Source organism: Anoplopoma fimbria, chromosome 19, assembly GCF_027596085.1.
Source record: "Anoplopoma fimbria isolate UVic2021 breed Golden Eagle Sablefish chromosome 19, Afim_UVic_2022, whole genome shotgun sequence".
In the NCBI taxonomy this organism is placed as follows: Eukaryota; Metazoa; Chordata; class Actinopteri; order Perciformes; family Anoplopomatidae; genus Anoplopoma; species Anoplopoma fimbria.
In genome coordinates this window covers 7,883,197-7,901,376 of record NC_072467.1, presented here as the reverse complement: position 1 = coordinate 7,901,376, position 18,180 = coordinate 7,883,197, and the positions used below count along the sequence as shown (strand labels likewise).

At 41.1% G+C, this 18,180-nt stretch overlaps 1 protein-coding gene across 2 annotated transcripts in view; it reads left to right on the top strand.

The window, feature by feature from the left end:
- Positions 1–18,180, top strand: part of osbpl5 (oxysterol binding protein-like 5) — a 45,199-nt gene that overhangs the window by 13,219 nt on the left and 13,800 nt on the right. For both annotated transcript variants that reach the window (XM_054619385.1, XM_054619384.1), the window contains 7 exons: positions 14,088–14,257; positions 14,510–14,583; positions 15,934–16,014; positions 16,369–16,470; positions 16,789–16,992; positions 17,576–17,660; positions 17,773–17,935. In XM_054619385.1, the coding sequence (XP_054475360.1) occupies positions 14,122–14,257; positions 14,510–14,583; positions 15,934–16,014; positions 16,369–16,470; positions 16,789–16,992; positions 17,576–17,660; positions 17,773–17,935 (845 nt within the window). In that variant the 5' untranslated portion in view covers positions 14,088–14,121. The remainder of the gene's footprint in view (positions 1–14,087; positions 14,258–14,509; positions 14,584–15,933; positions 16,015–16,368; positions 16,471–16,788; positions 16,993–17,575; positions 17,661–17,772; positions 17,936–18,180) is intronic.

Here is an 18,180-nt window from a genome sequence, read left to right as displayed (position 1 = left end):
TGTTGTTTAGATGAATACACAGGTCTGGACAGACAGCTGTTCAGCACATCTGTCCATTGGGCAAAAGACTGAAACCAGGCTTTCATATTACACTCACTCACACGCATTTACCCCTCTTACTGTGAAAGAAAGTTCCTTTTGGTGTGGTGGAATCACACCGATAAAAGTGACAGAGCTGTAGTCTATGCTTTTGGTATCCTGAAGTTGCGTTTGCTTTGCTATTCTGTCCAGCCCTAAGTTGGTAGAAGACTGTACTGTGGTAGCCGTGAAAAAACATCACTAGCCCGCTCATATCAGTCAGGAAGCGTTTGGATTCAGCCTTGCCCAAGCTGTTTATTTTGGCATGTGTCCGCAGCATGTGGACTTATGCGATTTAACTGAAAATTACACATTAACCAGGCAAAATGAATCAACCTGTACCCAGCAGCCCACACCCAGAGTACTATTGTCTCACTTTTTCTTTTCGTTCCATTAATAGGGCTTAGGATTGTGCACATGATGTAGTGTCCATTCAATGGGCACAGAATTAAAAAATAATGGGGGTCAACAGATGGAGGGTGTCTTAAATTTTCTCCGCATTTCCAATCAATCACATCAGCAGTGAACACTGTTTCCGTTACCCCACACCAACAGTACTGTGGTCACTATTTGGTTTACACAGGTGGAAAGGGCAGAAAACAGAACTTTGTCTCCACCAACTCAACTTTACACTAAATTCACCTCTGTGTTTTATTGAATGAAAGACGTACTGCTCGATGCACACTTAAAATACCAAAATGTCACCTTTTTGTCTGTGTCTTTGTCTCACAAGTCAAGGTGGACTTCTTTTTTTCTTGTTCACTGTCTTACATGTTGAAATAATAATCACCAAGCGGCCTTGATAGCACTTACTAAATGTTAATTTTATTTTAAAGACTGATTTAACTGGTCTTTGACTTGCTGTGGAGAGGAATCACAAGATGAATACAAATATGGAAGTTGTTATTAGAAGAACTGCTCTCCTTTCCATATTTAGTCTTTCCTAAGGCTCTAATACTTATCATATGATCAACAAGCTACGTGATGTGGCATAGTTTAAATGATGGTTTAAGATGCAGTGACAGGAAAAGCTTGGGACAATGAGATTTACTGTATGGGTCATATTTTTCATTTTTATAGGCCTACATATTGTTGCTTAATGTTAGCCTGGATCAGGTTCATGACGGACTAGTCATGCATTCAGCATATCACCTTCTTATAATTAATCTAAAGGACAAGTTGGTCCAAAACAGTTGTCAGGTAGAACAGAATTATATGGAGTGCCATTAATGCTAAATAACATCTTCATTGGGTTTTGTAGGACTCAGTTCACAGATGGAGTACCCAGCAGTCTCTTTTGATCAGCCAGGGAAAGGCTATTTAATGAGATCAACACTAAGGGAGCCAGAGGAGGATTTATGTTTATTTATTGTGTAGCTGGCTGTTGGACTGTGGCTTTATCCATCTTTGTGTTGGATCTGAGACTCTTCCTGTGTATAAGTTCCACATGGAAACCAATCTGGACTTCCTATTCTTTCTGAGACAGCATAATGAAAGCAAACGTAAAAATGTAGATATCTATCTTATTAGGGCGGCATTTGAAGCAAACAATATAATTTGTTTTTTTTGGTTGATCCTTATAAAGGCAATGAAAAGCCGGCTGGGGCCTTTCTGTGTAGAGATTGCATTGTCTCCTTCGGCCTGTGTATGTTTTCCAAAGACATGCAGCTTAGGTTAACTGTCAACTGCAAAAGTGATCGTGAATGTCTGTGTGTCTTTATGTGTCAGCCCTGTGATTTCAAGGCTTATCTTTCAAAGGATAAGCGAGTATAGCTAATGGACGGATGATCCTTGTGTGTGTAATGTAAAGCAAAGTGGCATCTTTGGGAGAACTATTACCATTTGTCAAGATCCAGCCTCCTTTCCATCTACTCCAATGAGTTGTGCATGTGATAAGCACTCAGGCTGGGACAAGCCAATGTATCCGTCAGCGAAAAGCCTGTGATTTGCTCCCAGCTTCTATTAAAGTATCTGTCTGTGCGGGATTGATGCAGGAACAGAAAGAGGGCAGGTGGTTAACAAGAAAGTGAGAGAATGGACATACTTTGGGAAGTGTTGATCCATTGACCAAAACCTAAAATATAATCATCTAATCAGGCACAGTAATAAAGTTCAGCTGTCACAGCATCAGACAGACACAGTTAGAGCCTCTATGGCATCACCTGTGTGCAATTTCATAACCGTATTAAAAGTAAACCATGTGCTAGTCCTTGAGTTTTGCAAAAAAAAAAAAGTTTTATATCCTCAGGAATGAAGGGGTGAGGGGTGTGTGTGTGCAAACCATGGAAGCATGGAGATAACTTGATAACCCTGCTTCTCTAACCCTTTAAACCTTTGATTGCTTTTGCTCAGTCACATATCTTAGCAAGACATGCTATATAATGTTATTTTCAAGATATGTTGGGTTATTCAGGAACACCATCATTTGGCATGAAGGTGGTACAATACAGGCTCTATGAAAAGGAACAGTTTATGAAGAAAAAAAAAAAGCTTTTATACCTTAATTATAATCTGCTTAAAGGGGGTAACAGACTCCTGCATTCAGTCAGTGATTCCAGTCAGTGATTCACCAGTGCTGTTCATTTTATCATTTCCATAGTTTTACTGCTAGTAAAAACTTTTTGCTCCTGCAAGAAAAAGAAATGAACCCAGGGGCATGGCTATGACAAAGTAGTCTGAGTATTTAATAATCATGGTTGTTCTTTTGTTAAGGAACTAAACTTTTTCCTTGTGGTTATGCTATAACTAACTATACTCCATAAAACGGTTCAAGCGGTTTGTACATTTGTATTAACCATCTTTTTTTCAGTTTTAATAAACAGTGTAGTTTTGGGGATTGCTGATAGAAAACATGCTTTTGTATCCTGCCGTTGGGGTTCAGAGGGTTAATGGTGTTAGACATGGTACCTGGACAAGAGTGTAAATGGAGCACAGTGGCTGTTCAATCATTAGATCTATAGAAAAAGTCCATCCTCATTACATCACGCTAATTTAGCTCATGGGCTGTCTTGTGACATGACTATCAAGTGACTGCTTAGACAAAGGGCAGACCTTGCACTCATAGCAGATTGACCCAATTAAATGTTTTATAAATCATGAAAAAGTGTTGCTGTGGCAGTATTAATTCATTTATCCTCGGTGTGAGAGCACACTGCAGTCTAATACACAAAGTCAGCCCACTCTTTATTTACTTTGGTAAGAGTTCCTTTGACCCCAGATAAGAGATGCTTGAAGTTTGGTTAGAAGTGTTATGAAGATGGCTTGTTCCCTCTGTCACCGCATCTCGCTGGGAACGATTGTTAGAGGAGCCCTTAGCTGAGGTCAGAGGAGTCTAGCACCTCAAGGCTCTCACCTGGTGAGGATCAGCTCAGTTCTCTGAAGATGCCCAGCTGCAAGCATGTAATGCAGCTTGCGTAGGCCTCCGCTCTGCCCTCTGGCCTGAGCTCCCCATGTGTCACTGTCTGTGGCTTGGAAAGTCCGGGAATGACTCCGCCATGAGTCCACATTTCTGTCATAGCTCTGCAACAAGTGTCTTTCAGTTCAATTAAAGTTTATTGTATTTAATGCATGTTTGTAATCCCAACGGTAAAAAAGAAACTAAAACAAATATCTGATTACAAAAATTTTAAATGAAATGCCTACACCACGAAATGAATAACTGAACAAACCTCTAGGTGACTTCAAGGAGACTACGCCTATATTTTATACATTCTATGATTATTACCTGCTAGAATAAGCCTAAATGTTAAATGGTTTATTGACAGCAGCACAAGTGACTCTCACCATCCGTTTAAATAGCCAAAAGACCTTCACTGACTCAAACAGAAATAGCATTCGCCTACCTTATGTTTGCTAAATGTACCTGTGTAGGTGTCTGATAGCTCAGACTATGACTCATTTCAAAACCTACCAAGAACAATAGCCATTTGCTTTTTTTCACAATTTTCCTACTGCTTTTTTTCTAGTTTGCTCATTCATGGTTTTGTCATTTTGTCAAGTGTAATACTTCTGATTTATGCAGCACAGTTTAGCTTGCAAAGCAATATTATTTTAATAGACAAAATATTTTTTAGTCAGTATTTTGACAGCCAGCTGAGTTGATGGAAAGGTAGAAGCAGCAGGTTGGTGTTGTCAAGAGATGTTATTGCAGAACTCATGACAAGCTTTGAGTCAAATGCCCAAATCAAATTTTATTTAAGAAAATATGAGCAACAATTTATTCATCTTTCGCAGCTGGTGAGATTAAATGGTATATTAAAGTCTGAGGAGTCTGTCATTTGCTGCAACCCTCTGCCTCCCACTGAGCTACTCTCTGATTAAGCATCATTAATTAAAGTAATTTATCCGACACCTTGTCATCCATTATCCCTTGCTTAAAGGCCTTACTTCTATCCAATCAGGACAGGCAGCCTCCAGGTCTCTGCTGGCAGACATCCTCCTCCCATCCCCTCACACCTCCTGTCTCTCGAGCAGTTAGGGAGAAGAGCCCCTGCTCACTCCCCTGAGAACCACACTTTGCCCAGCTTGTAGTCTGTGCTGGTTCAGACTCATTTTCTGCTCCTATTTTTCTGTATCTTTTTATCTTTCTATGCAACCTCCACATTTTATCATTTCCTTTTTCATCTGCCTAAAAATGTCTTACCATGATGTAACAGGGCCTTATACTGCTGCAGCAACTTGAAGTAGAGCACGAGATACATTTTAATTTGCATACCCTTATATATAATTCAAGGTGCCACATGATACATAAAATTGGCTGATACGTTGCTTTTTTCCGGGAATTTGCTTTATCAGCTTTGGGAGTGGAAATACTGGAGTGAAACTAGATATGGAATTTCTCCAACCTGTCAAACTCCAAGATTGGTATTTTCATAAATGAACTGCCCTTTTGGCATCTGAGCACAGTCATGTGTTACCCAGTTATATATTTTACTTTCATGGTACACGATGGAAACGGATTGATTGGTGTGGCCGATTAATTGTTGCAGATAGGACATCTTACAAACTATGGTTATTGGTTGAACTGGGCTCTGAGAGAGACCAAAGTTGCCACCAGTCAGTCCGTCAACTTTATATCAACTTACTTACCAATTTGGCATTCTCTGTTCCAACTAATGCAGCCAGGTAACAATCCATTTATGAAATGCAGTTGCACACGTAAGGGTTCTCCTTACCCCGATGATATGCACCAACATTAAGGGTTCGTTAGAGAGAAAAAAGCGCAACAGAAGTATTCAAGTCATGAGCTACAGAACAGCGTATCCACCATTGTGACTAAATCAAACATTCTCCAACGATGTGATCTACCAAATCCAACTTCAGGGTGTTCTCTTACTATTGACTCTTAAATGTTTAGTCAATTTAAAAGCAACCAACAGAGGTAAAACACTTATAAACTCTTGTTGATGTGGGCCGGTGAGAAATAATTAATATTCTCTTCCAAAAAAAATAAATATTAGATTGACTTCGATGGTCAATTTTAAGATTTTTATATACTAGGAGTCTGACCCAGATTTATTAAAACAGATATTATTACTTTGACTTAGCTTTTCAGTTTAACGGTTCTCCAGTTTGTACAATCTGTAATAGTCAGAAATTAAGCAACAAATTGATTGTTTTGAGTGTTTTTTTTAACGGGGGAGGGGTTTCAGATTTTTCCTTCCCTGGACTATTATTATATCAGCCTTTAACAATCCACTGCCGGTCGACCTCTAATGGGAGCAGAGAGTGGTCTTGTGAATACAAAGTAAATGTTGACCCCTGCCTCTTCCTTGCTGCAGTTTGGCGGTAAGTGTCTTGCTGAAGGGCACTTTGTTAGAAAATAGATTGGACCTCTCCTAATCAGATTTTCACAGCCAGGCAGGAGGTACAGATCATCAGATTTGATGTGAACAAGCCCACTTTCTCTAGTTAATCAGGCTACTTCATGTTCAATATTCAATCTCCAGTACTGTCTTCACAACTCAAATCTTATCTGTCCTATCTCACTAAAATAGGAGTATAGAAAGGTAGAAAAAATTGATAAAAGCTGATAGATAATTGGGTTACAATTAAAGACCTGTCTAAATTTCTCATTCACTTGGGTCACAATTAATGTCAAGCAATAGGAAAAACTAGAACCAAGAGCCCTTTGTGTATTGCAACGCTTAACTTTGACCCTACCCTGACCCCAGAGACTTTTGCCCCTGCACCCCTGCCCTCTCTGTTGCTTTCACAGCCAGCCTCCCGGGATTCTCCCTGACCCTCTGGCCCCACCACTTAAAAATACCCTGTACAAAGGGCAGACCTCCAAGCAGTATTTATCGTAAATTTGGAAGCGGTGTGCCGAAAGTTGCATAGCACATATCCAAAATAGCACACACACCCAACTCTCACATCATAGTGCAGTAATATTTTTATATATTTGTATATTAAGGTCATAGTACTTGTCACGTACATGTGCCAGTGCAAATCAGAGTCATGGCTGCAGCCTCTTACACTACGTCATGGAGTTCCTCTGGTACTTCTGTACAGTGCATGCATGTGAATGTGTGTGTTGTGTCTGCATGTTGATGCATTTGTATGTAAACAGAGTGGCCATGCTTGGCACCACTGTATTCATCAGCTCAGCCTGGCTGGGCCTGCCTAAGAGGAGTTCTCACACAGCCACCACTGGCCTGGAGCCAACCGCACAGACAGCCAGCTGGCTTGGTCTGTCTACCAGATCAAATGTGGTTCCAGTGTTTGGAACCATAGATTGATGAATTGTAAAGGTTTCAGATTCATTAAGAATGGGAAACACGACTGCTTTCAAAACAGTGAGACATTTAAACTTTGAAAGTGGTTGTAAGTGGGCTGACTGAGCTTGACTTAAAGGTGTTTTTCTTATCACTGTAAGATGACTAGATATGTGTTGACTTATTCATGGTACAATACAAAAATGCTACAGATGAAATTGTTGGTAAAACTACTCTAAAATGAGAAGTGAGGTTGGTTGTATCTCTGCTGTATTGTATGTTTGCAATTTAAATGTCAGGCTGTGAGCATGGTAAAGTGGGGGCTCAAAGTAAGTATGTGATTTGGGAAAGGACACTAGAGGCAGAGGAGCACAGAGTGAGAGATACTTGAAGAGATCCTTTGATACGATGAATTTGTTTTGGATCTGTGCTTGAGTTTGGATGGCTCTGTTTTCAGATACATGTTGGTTTGTCTTTGCTCCCCTACTGCTCATTTCCCACCCCCTTGTAGGGAATCTTAGGGCTAGTTTTCAGGCTATGTTTACCTTGATCAGTCCTCTTCTCCCTGACAGATGACTCTGTTCCCAGAGACCGGCTGTGTGTACGAAGGGAGGTTGTGTCTCCTGCTAGTCTAACCTGAAACACAGAGAACAGTGTAGGCACTCTCCCCAATTGACAAATACTAAGCCTCTCTCCTTCTCCCTAACAGTGAGGTCACAGCTGGGCAAGAACTCGGATAACCTCTGACAACTTGCCTGGACTACATACAAGCTGAAATGCTCCTTCAGATGAGCAAGACTTTAAACAAAGTTAATAGATGGTTATAGGAAAGCCACATGATGTACAATTATTGACATTGCTGCAGCATCAGGGAGGGGCCTGCTTGGTAGAACAGGGTGGAGATTGTGGTTAAATGGTGTAGGTACAGTGAAGGTTTACCAAGGGGAGTTTCCTATTTTAAGTTAGATCAAATGGGAAGTCGGGCTGGAAGGCATTTTCTCCATGTGAGATCCTTAAAATATACCTGCAACCCCCGCACGACTCAGAATAGAACAACTAAACCACACATCCTCCCACAGAGTGTCACAAAATTAGCCTCCTTTTATAAACTGAAACAGTTGACCTAGTTCTGCCTTCTTCACGTCCTCTTAGACACAATAGTTGCAGTTTTGCTTTTTCATTTTTGATTTTATTTAGTTTGAGAATTTTAGATGTTTGGTATTACCGGGACTGAACTAGTTTACAACCTTTTTTTTCTTTTTTTTTTAAAGTTGTCAACTACATTCAGTAAATGAACATGTGTGTTAGTGGGTGGATTTGTCAATATCTTGAGCTGAATTCTGAATACTTTTATGCATGTTGTGCATGATGGTGAAATGCCATGCCCAGCATTGGAAATACAGGTTTTTTTCCCCCATGTTTTTAGAAGGATGTTGTTTGATCAGCCATAAATTTAATTGACTATGTTAAAAGAGCATACTTATCATCTTCTTCTTCACAGGAAGTGTCAGTAGATGAGAAATTACATGATTTTTCTTTTGCGTGAATAGTAACGGGGGCTGAACGGGTGGATGTTGTTAGGATAGAAACAGCGCCTGCAGCGTCAGCAGAAGAGGCAGTGGTTGAAATGCAGTGCACATGAGTAAATGGAAGAACAAATATATGTATTGCATGTGTGTGCATGTCTGCCCTCCCCATTGTACCATTTGAAAGAAAGTAAAGTGGTCCGTCTGCTACAGTATGTTGCCGGGTTCGTTGTTGATGCACATATTGTACTTGGGGACAGCCTATTGGTGTTTATCTAGGTCATATGGCCAGCCATTAGTCCTGTAGTCACTAGAGATTGGGGGTTAACAGGGATGGGGGTGCTGAAGGGAGGACAGATGGAGGGATGGAAGGATGGAAGGATGGAGGGACTGTCTGGACTTAATCTGTGCCATCATATTAGCAACAGCTGGCTTGATGCTGGCTGTCAGAATTTTAAGGCTTTCACACTCTCACACACAGACTGAACTGTTCACATGTAGACACACGCACACACAAAGGCGTTATCGAGTAAAGGCAACATTTGTATTTGGCTGTCACTGACATTGAGATTTTGATAGAGGGTACAGTTCTTCGATCGAGATTATTTATTTATTTATTATAAAATGCAGAATTTAACTGCACAACAGCTGCAAGTATAGACAACAAGGTCAGCGACGCCTGTATTCCGTTATCCATGTTGAATTAACCTGGTAGTCGATGATCAAGTCTGTTGTTGTTTGTTTTCTTCTGGTAAAGACTAATGTGATAGGGGCGTGACTAATCAGGGAAGGACACATCAGGGCTGCTGAGAACCCATCAAGTCCTATATAGCTCCTGCCAGTAACATAGCAAATGGCGGTGTGTTAGCTGTGTAACCCAACTTTTTTTTCACAGACCATTTTTATATCGACAACATTGTTGTCACCTAAGGTCACGACTGAAAAAAATAGTCGGAATAGCTCACGTAGAGCTTCCGAAGAGCCACAGAGATTGTTTGTGGAACTAGCGGAGAGCTGCAGAGACCCGTTGTGTACCTCCTAAACAACATCAATAAGCTACAGGCACTGCTGGCGCCACAGCACTTTCACATCAGGGCCGGGAGATGAGTTTTCCGGACAAGTACCTCCTATTCTGTTACATAACAAGAGCCACCTTTATTAATTCTAAGGACAGGAGCTCCTCCTCATCATCCAACTCTCCCATCATTTATTTTCCAGCCATGGAATTGTCTTGGGCCAGACTAATATGGAACTATTGAATCACTCATATCAAATCAAAGCCCGCCTGACAAAGGATTTGAAAACAGTTAACCGTAATCAAAAAGAAATCACATATCTGCAATTCACCTCAGTGCTATGTATGCCTGGTAAGTGCGAGGGCCTGCACCAACCCACACAGAATGCATAGGCAGACAGCCTCAAGAGTATAAATCGGGCATTAGGGGGAATAACCTAAGGGACACGGTGAATGGTGAACTCCATATGACATTTCCTGCCTTAAATAGCTTTAGCGTTTACAGATATGGTGTCGGTGTATAATTTAGGATTACTGGAGATTGTGTGAACCAAAAGTAGCGGCCTTTTCATTGAAAACTTAACTGGAAAATAAAACTTACTAGGTTGACCTCTTTCAGCTGATAAGCAACAAAGTTGTACATTACAGGAGTGGAACAGAGCCAACGTGGTTACTCAGATTGGTCTCAGTGGGTTTTAAACACTGTTGAAAATCTCTGTGTTTCAAGCCAACGACTAAAATATTTCTACCTTTTAGTTGCATATTGTTTTTTCTCTTTCAGAAAAATATGTGAATTGATTTCAGTCACAAACCTTGACTTTTAACCCACAACAGCTCCTGTAGTGCTGCATTGAGATTATTTCACTATTTTATGTACAACGTTTGCATTTTAAAATGTACTGCTATTATTATAGAAATGGCCTAGGTGCTACAACCAAACCCCAGCAGGATACCATGTTCCACGCTGCTGTAGTGTGCTGTGTATGTGTGTACTCAGTCAATTGAGTAACCTGTCTCTTAGCCAGACTCCCGTGCAGTGTATTTTGTTGAATTCTGGTTAATATAATATAATTCTATATAATTTTATATCATTTTATATAATATGATATTATATAATATATTATATTGCTGGTCATTTGTATCATAATGACGTTCAATCACAGTGACTCAAAGTAAACAGATGGCTGTCAATGAACTAAAATGTTCCAAGTAGCCAAGGTTACTTTCCGCCACAACATCTGCAGCCCAGCCTTGTATGTCCCTGAGAGACTGATTTTAATGCTAGTTAGATCAGTCAAGCATGCTAACAACATACAGGTCGGAACATGTCAACTTGTTCCATTCCCAACACCTCTCCCTTATTTCCCTCACTCCTCCTAGTTGGCGTAATGATAACTAAAAACAAGTAAGACGGGTGCTTTCACTTAGACAGGGTAACTGTGGGTCAGATAACTTCTGATGTTGTTGTTTTATCTGTCCTTCTCATAGTTCAAGGTTAATGTGTGACACAGGAATGTGTGTTATTGACTGTCCTGGTGCTGCTACCTTACTGTTATCTTTTCCACAAGTTGTTCCTCTCACTGGGTAAATATTAGCCTAGCACATGTGTAGCATGACTGTGGTAGAAGAAATAAATGTTAGCCTAACTTGGCAAACTTTAGGTGCTGTCTACAGGAATTCTTGAGAGTTGAGGTTTTGCATGATTTCATGTTATTTAGATGTTATTAGAAGGTCAAGCAAAGTGTAGAATGACTGCCTAAAGCAAGCAAAATGGTGCTTTAATTTCTCCTTGGGTTCTCATTGGAAAGGTTCCTCTCATGTTTTCTCCTTTCTCAATAGATAAGCTAATGTGACCTGAAAAACCTTATATTTTCACTCACTGAGAGCTAAACAGAGGGTCTTCTATTTTGGTGGTTTCCTAGACAGGTCACACGATATAATGTGCCACAAGTTAATGTTTAATTTCCAACTTCTTGTCTGTATTTTTGAGGGCCCCACTGATATTGTTTCAACGGATATATCTGAATGTCCTTTTGGTGTTGACGGCCAGTTGTGCTTCCCCTCACAGTGGCACCTTCTCGATTACACACACTGCTTCTACTCTTACTTCTGTAAAGGCTATCACTCAGAGGATTTGTTACCTCAGAGGATGTTAATGCTTTGATTTTCATTTAGACACAAAAACAGTGTGTTTTGATAAAGTTTTAAATATGCTCTTGTTATTAAACATGTTCATGATTATCAGTATCACCTAGTATAGACCTCCTCTGATTTTGTAAGACTGTTACTCACAGCACAGCTGCTTGTGTGTGTGATATTTGTTCTCGCGTCTGTTTGTTATGAGTAATGCGTCCTGCTCCGCCACTGCTGCTGGGATTGGAGAGGAGCATTTTCTCTCTCCGTTGGCGCAACATCGTGTGCATGTGTAATCCTCCCAACAGTCTGCAGCAACAAGGCAGGCACACACCAACAGCCACGTACGCCCATCCACACACTCATTTTCTAAGCTTACGTCATTCAACAAATGCCATGCATACACTAGTGGGATGGACTCCATGTATGCTCAACCGACTGGCCCCCACACGATACAAGCACATCAAGCATGCGTGTACTCCACACCCATGCTCAGTCTAGACTGCGTAATATGCTCACACACACACACACACACACAGTCCTCCTCCCAGAAAATCTCCGCCCTGCAGCTGGGAGAACCAGCTGTGATTGGTTTGTCCTGTCTGTCTCCATGTCTGCCCACATCTTGACCCGCCCTAGGCCCTGCACTGTAAGTGGTATTAATACTCCACGTGTGTCAGTCTTGATACAGTTTGGAAGCCCATTGTGTTTACTGTTGTGTAATGCTAAAGCTTCATGCTATTTTCCATGCAGCCTGCACACCACCCAGGGTTCAGCACTGTACTACACATGCACGCAGGCACTGCAGCAATGGAATACTATTTATAGACCTGCTCCACAAGGACAAATAAGGCTCATTTTCAGAAAGAATAAATGTACCTTTTCCCCTTCATGTCTTGGTTGTTCATAGCTGCCTATTTGAAAGGACAAAAGAGCAGAGGGCAGGAGGAAGAAATGCACAGAAGCGAATGCAAGATCAGAAACGAGAAGGGAGTCAGGAGGATGAGAGAATGAGTCACAGAGGCAGAGTGGAAAACGAAGGGAAGGAGGGAGTGGTGTGACGAGTATGGATGTGACTGTGCTTGTGTATTTTTAATATGTGCATATATGTTCTTGTAGAGGGAGGGCACAGTTTGTTAACCGCAAAGAATCCTCCAACCTTTAGGCAATTGTCAACCCACAGGTTTTTACTTTTATCACTAAATAGTATGTTCACTTTGAGAAACAGCACTCTCCTCATGCACCAGTGTAATCACAGTTGAATGATGTGGGAGAGTTAAAAGATGAATCAGTCTGTGAAAATGTTCTATGAATGAATTTTATGTAACACCGAGTTCTTGGGTGAAGTAATTGACGGCTTGTAGGCGAGACTGCTCTGTAGGCAGGGAGTCAGAGGGTCTTTTCTACTGTGTGTGTTTGTGCACTGAAAGAAAACAAATGGGATTGTATTGATCTGAGTAGAGAACAGTATGGCTGTTAAGAGAGACCCAGGTGGTAACAGCTACGCTCCATTTACCTCAGAGTTTTACCGACAGCTCCGGTTCTCTATGATCAGCTCACCACCAATTTGCACAACAGGCATTTTTATCTAAATCTGTCTGAAAACAGCTGTGGTCCTCAGCACTTGTTAATAACATGTTATGAATAGTTTGCCACTTGTCAGTACGTACTGAGCTCAGTAGAGGAGAAAACAAGGCACAAGAGAGAAAGAGGAGTAAACAGGCAAAATGATTGTCATTGTGTCTTTTGGTATCAAAGAAGAATCTTTGTCATTAAGAGCACACATATTCACTGAAGACTATCTGTCTACAGTTCTGTCTGTGCAGACTCTTATATACAGTATGCATACTGTATGTCTGTAAGGTTTCTTGTTGTTATTGTATTTTTTTCCCCCACTTATGGTGGCCTAAATGTATGACTAATCCACTCACTGCTGTAAATGAATATGAAGCTGCAGAGCCACAACTTGATCCTTCCCACATCTGCAGTCGCTAAATTTGTCCCCTTTTGTGTGCTGAGATGTGCATCTCATTAGTAGATGGGATCTTTGAGAATATCAAGGGAATGACTGAAGAAGCAGCATTTTCGGGGGCAAAGCAATTGTTCAGCCTGTTGTTGCAGGCTGACAGGGAGTGTGGAGGAGGAGTGGCAGTGGTGGTGGGAGTCGTCTTGGACAGTGATTCTCTGTGGACAGAGTGACTGGACTTGGTTGGAGACGATATCTGTCATATACACTGACGTGCATTCTGAACTGCCTGTCACTGCCACGCACAGTGCTATTATGTGGACAGGCTGGCGTGTCCTGGTACAGTAAGTCTTTGTTAGTGTTAGGGAGAAGGGAAAGTGTGGGGGTCCAGACAGACCGATAGATATACACAAACAGAAGAGACGAGGATGGAGTTTAAGAGCTTCGAGTTAGTGATGCAGGAAGAGACAACAAGTAAGACTATGTTCAAAGGAAGAAGAGCTACAAAGACAGGATCACTTGTACTGTTTTTAAAATCTTTTTATTAGATAAACAAAAGCATGCATGCAAAAATCTTGTAACATTTTGTTCTAATCAAAAAAAATGTCCTCCTTCCTTTCTAAATGTTCCACTCCTTACTTTCTTCACTGCAGTTCTCTGCCTGCAGAGGACGAGCAGGTTGTCAGGATGAAGGAGGAGAATTTGTTCCATCGGAGGTTTTCTCTCTGCCCCAACGCCACCTCCCCCCCTAAAATTGACCCTCGCACCCTCACCCGGAACTTGTCATATGGAGGAGACAACGACCTCTACAGCCTCAGCCCAGGTAAAAGACCAAGAGGTCAAAGCTGTCGAATGAAATGTGAATATAACAAATTATGAAATTGACGTGTGCCAGTGGATTCCGGTGTCTGTGACATGATTGTTCATGTGCTGTGTTTTACTTATTCCATACAAATCAATAAACTCACATGCTGCTTATTATCTGCTGCCGGGGCTGCCATGCTTTAATTGTCTGTCAGCAGGATTAATCACAGAGTTCATTTGTATGTGACTGTGTGTTGTGGGTTCCCACCAGGCAGTGACACAGACAGGAACGGTCTCTCCATGCTGAGTAATGAACTTAGCCCTGCCCAATCACCAGGCAGCAAGGTAAGAACTCAGATCCTGATTGGGCAGCTCACTCTAACTGACTCGTTAGGTGAGCCCCTTTCCTTTTGTATTTTATGATGATTTATTTCCCCCGGTTGTTTCTAGTAATAGCAAACTGAAACATGTACAATCATTTTTAGTCAACAAAACTATAATTGTTTTTTGAAATATACATGATTGTTATATCCGCCTTGTTTCAAACATTCAGTGCATTTAAGTCATGACACTGCACCAGTGTACGTCCTATAAAAGCTAGGGATGTAAGAACATAGCGAGGCAGTAGTCCTATGATGTTGGATGTTACAGGGACTGTAATAAATACAAATGTTGATCCCACTGTTCTAATTTCTTTAGAAAAGGCCTAAAAAAGATGTCGTTTTTTTATATGTCAGGGCAATGGTGGGAACTGTGTCTTTAGCACAACAAGCCATGTATTTGACCCAGACCTTTATTGTCCTGGTGCTGCCTGTGTTGTATTCGTCCTAACAATCTGCTTCCAATCTTTAGTATTAATAATTAGAAGAGATCAATAAGAGTTTCCAATAACAACTGGGTAATCTCATCTTGTCTTGTGTTCTCTCCTTGTTGCTTTGCCTCGCTTGCAATATCGCCTATTTATATGTGGAATAATTCACTGGCCCAGCTGCATCTCTGGCCCTTTGCCCTTTCTTCAATCCTGAAAGCCCTTATGGGACAAAAGGAGACTGAGAATAGCCTTAAATTGCATGATGAAATTCATAGAGGGTTGTAAAAGTGTTCTACTTTTTTCAGAAATGCTTCATTTAACACAAATAGATAAGACTAAACACATGTGTTGGCTCACCAATAAATAGTGTCAGTCATATCACGGGGGAACCCACAGTATAATTTACCACTGAGACTCTAATCTCTACTTACTGATCAGTGGAGGCCAACATACCGTCAGTGCCCTTTGATCTCCTACCAAGGAAGTTTGTGGTCACAACACCAGAAGTGCCTGCTAGTTAACTTTCTGACTGAAAGGGCCACCCACCTGCTTCATACAAACTTGTGGCAGGTCAGATGAGCAACATGGCCAAGGGAACATTTAAATGTGGGGTTCATAATGCAAGCCAGTAAAGTCAGTTAACATGTGGCAGTACATCACAACTGTAAATTGCATGTCTAAAAGGGCTGAGGCATTATATTCTAAAATGTCATCGCAAATGTTTGATTTATTTTGAATGTTGTGAGAGTGTTCTGATTATTAATCTAGAGTTTGTAACAAAAATCTCCATAGAAGTTGCAATAGTTAACAATATTTGTCTTTTAAATCTCTCTCTCCCTCCCCTTCATCCTCGCCGACTGTCTCCTCTCTCCTCCCTCCTTCAGTCTGAGTCCAGGATGTTCAATGGTGTTGAAAAGGAGTGCCCCTCCCCCACAGAGAAGCTGGCCCGTAAGGAGTCCCTTAAGGTACACATCACTTCCTTACTTTAGACGGTTGTGCAAAAATGTTGAGCGTTATTTTGCAACTGGAAGAAAGAAGAAAAGTGCATGCCATTTAGCTCTTCAGTGTCTCTGTCAGTCTAAGCTCAGTGGGATAAATGTAAATGAGCCATTTGGGAACCTTTTTGTATTTTTAATGTGTACCCCTTTGTATATTTCAAATGATCAATGACGTATCATGTTAATGATTAACCAGAGAAAACAGTGTGATTTTGAGCATTTGGTTAACTCTACTACCATCTAGTGCTGGTACTCTTAGATCAGTCCCCTGCCAGAAAGACTGATGACTCATTCATGTGTTGTTTTTTTTCTGTTTCACAGCTCCAAAAGCAGAACTACAGGCAAGAGAAGAAACGGGCAGCTAAAGAACTATTTAGTGCACTAAAGGATCCCAGTGTTGTCATCATGTCCAACTGGCTAAAGGTGCGGGGATGTTTATTAGGCAGAGCTACTACATCGACACAGAATAATGATATCTGTAGAGACTCTTCAGACTTTGTATCATCTGTCATTTATGCCTTTTGCTAATTATCATCCTAGTTGTAATTCGCACATTTCTTGTTACAAATCATTGTGGAACAGTGAAACTATCTACAGCTCAGAATGTATTGATGTTTAGCAGTTCCTTTTTATGTATAATAACATCACAAGCGGTAGAAAATGGATCCTCATATATTTTGTGTTCCCGTTATTGTCTGACACAAAAATGTCCTCCTATCACATCCCTTGTCCTCCTTTTAGATCCGTGGGTCTTTAAAGAGTTGGACCAAGCTGTGGTGTGCACTGAAGCCCGGAGTTCTTTTGATCTATAAGACCCCCAAAGCGGACCACTGGGTGGGCACCATCCTGCTGAGTGCATGCAAGCTCATTGAGAGACCCTCCAAGAAGGACGGATTCTGCTTCAAGCTCTATCACCCACTGGACAAATCCATCTGGGCTGTCAAGGTCAGACATGTTTGTTGGCTTACTGGCATTTTTTAAATGCCAGGAATAGAAATAATCAACAAGTTATTCTCCTAGTGGTAGTATAAAAAAGACACTGTGGCTGATAGTAATGCACATCAAAATGAATGTACAGTTACTAGTTTGAAATTGATAGCCATACATGAAATGGTCGAACCAGCACTGAAGCTGTAAAGAAAGCAGTTTTTGTTTGTTTGTTGTTGTCATGACTCGAATTTGATTTAGCAACGCTGAGTGAAAATGCAGGGTTTACTTGCACTGCAAGATTGAAACAAAAGCAATTTTATTTGGAAATTATATACATTTTTTGTTAATTTTGTAGCGCATATTAATGCCCAGCTTTGTCAGTGCTTTTATTTTCACCTTTCATTTTGATTCACCCAATATTTGCATTTTGAAGTGATAATTATCCTGTTTAGTGCTCCATAACATGAAGGGAGCTAATGCCTCTCTGAAGGACTATGAGCATAATGCTCATAGTCCTTGAGAGAGCCATTAGCTTCTGTTGGTGCAACTTGACTAAAATGGTATGAAGCGTGACTCACTGTTTAATCCATATGCTCAGGGTCCCAAAGGAGAGAACGTTGGCTCCATCACGCAGCCTCTACCCAGCAACTCCCTGATCTTCAGAGCAGCATCTGAGTCTGACGGTGAGGCTTGTGTGTGGTTATTTTGGTCGGAAATGCACATTCTAGCGTTATTAATTAGTAGAATTTATTGAATGCGCTCCTTCCTGTCACTAAAATGTGTCTGTCTCTCCAGGGCGTTGCTGGATGGATGCCTTGGAGCTGGCTCTCAGCTGCTCCAGTCTGTACAAGCTGACAGCCAAAGGCGGGAAAGAAGGAGATATCAGCACGTCTTCAGAGTCCTCACATATACTCCACCTGCTGCAGTCTACTGCACTCACTGATGCAGAGCTGCTACAGTAAGTACTACACTGAAACAGCTGCATACACTTAAAGTGCCTCACACAACATTAATCTCCATCTTACATTTATTAATTTTCATTGGATGATTTATGTTTCGTGTCATCAAATCCAAAGTTGTTGCACTTGCCAATTTATGCACAAGACTGTTGGTATTTCTACCAAACACATTAATGCCGGCTTATTTATGCAGTCAGAAATTCCCAGATCTTAGGTCTAAAATACCTCCGTGGTTCCTGGTCAT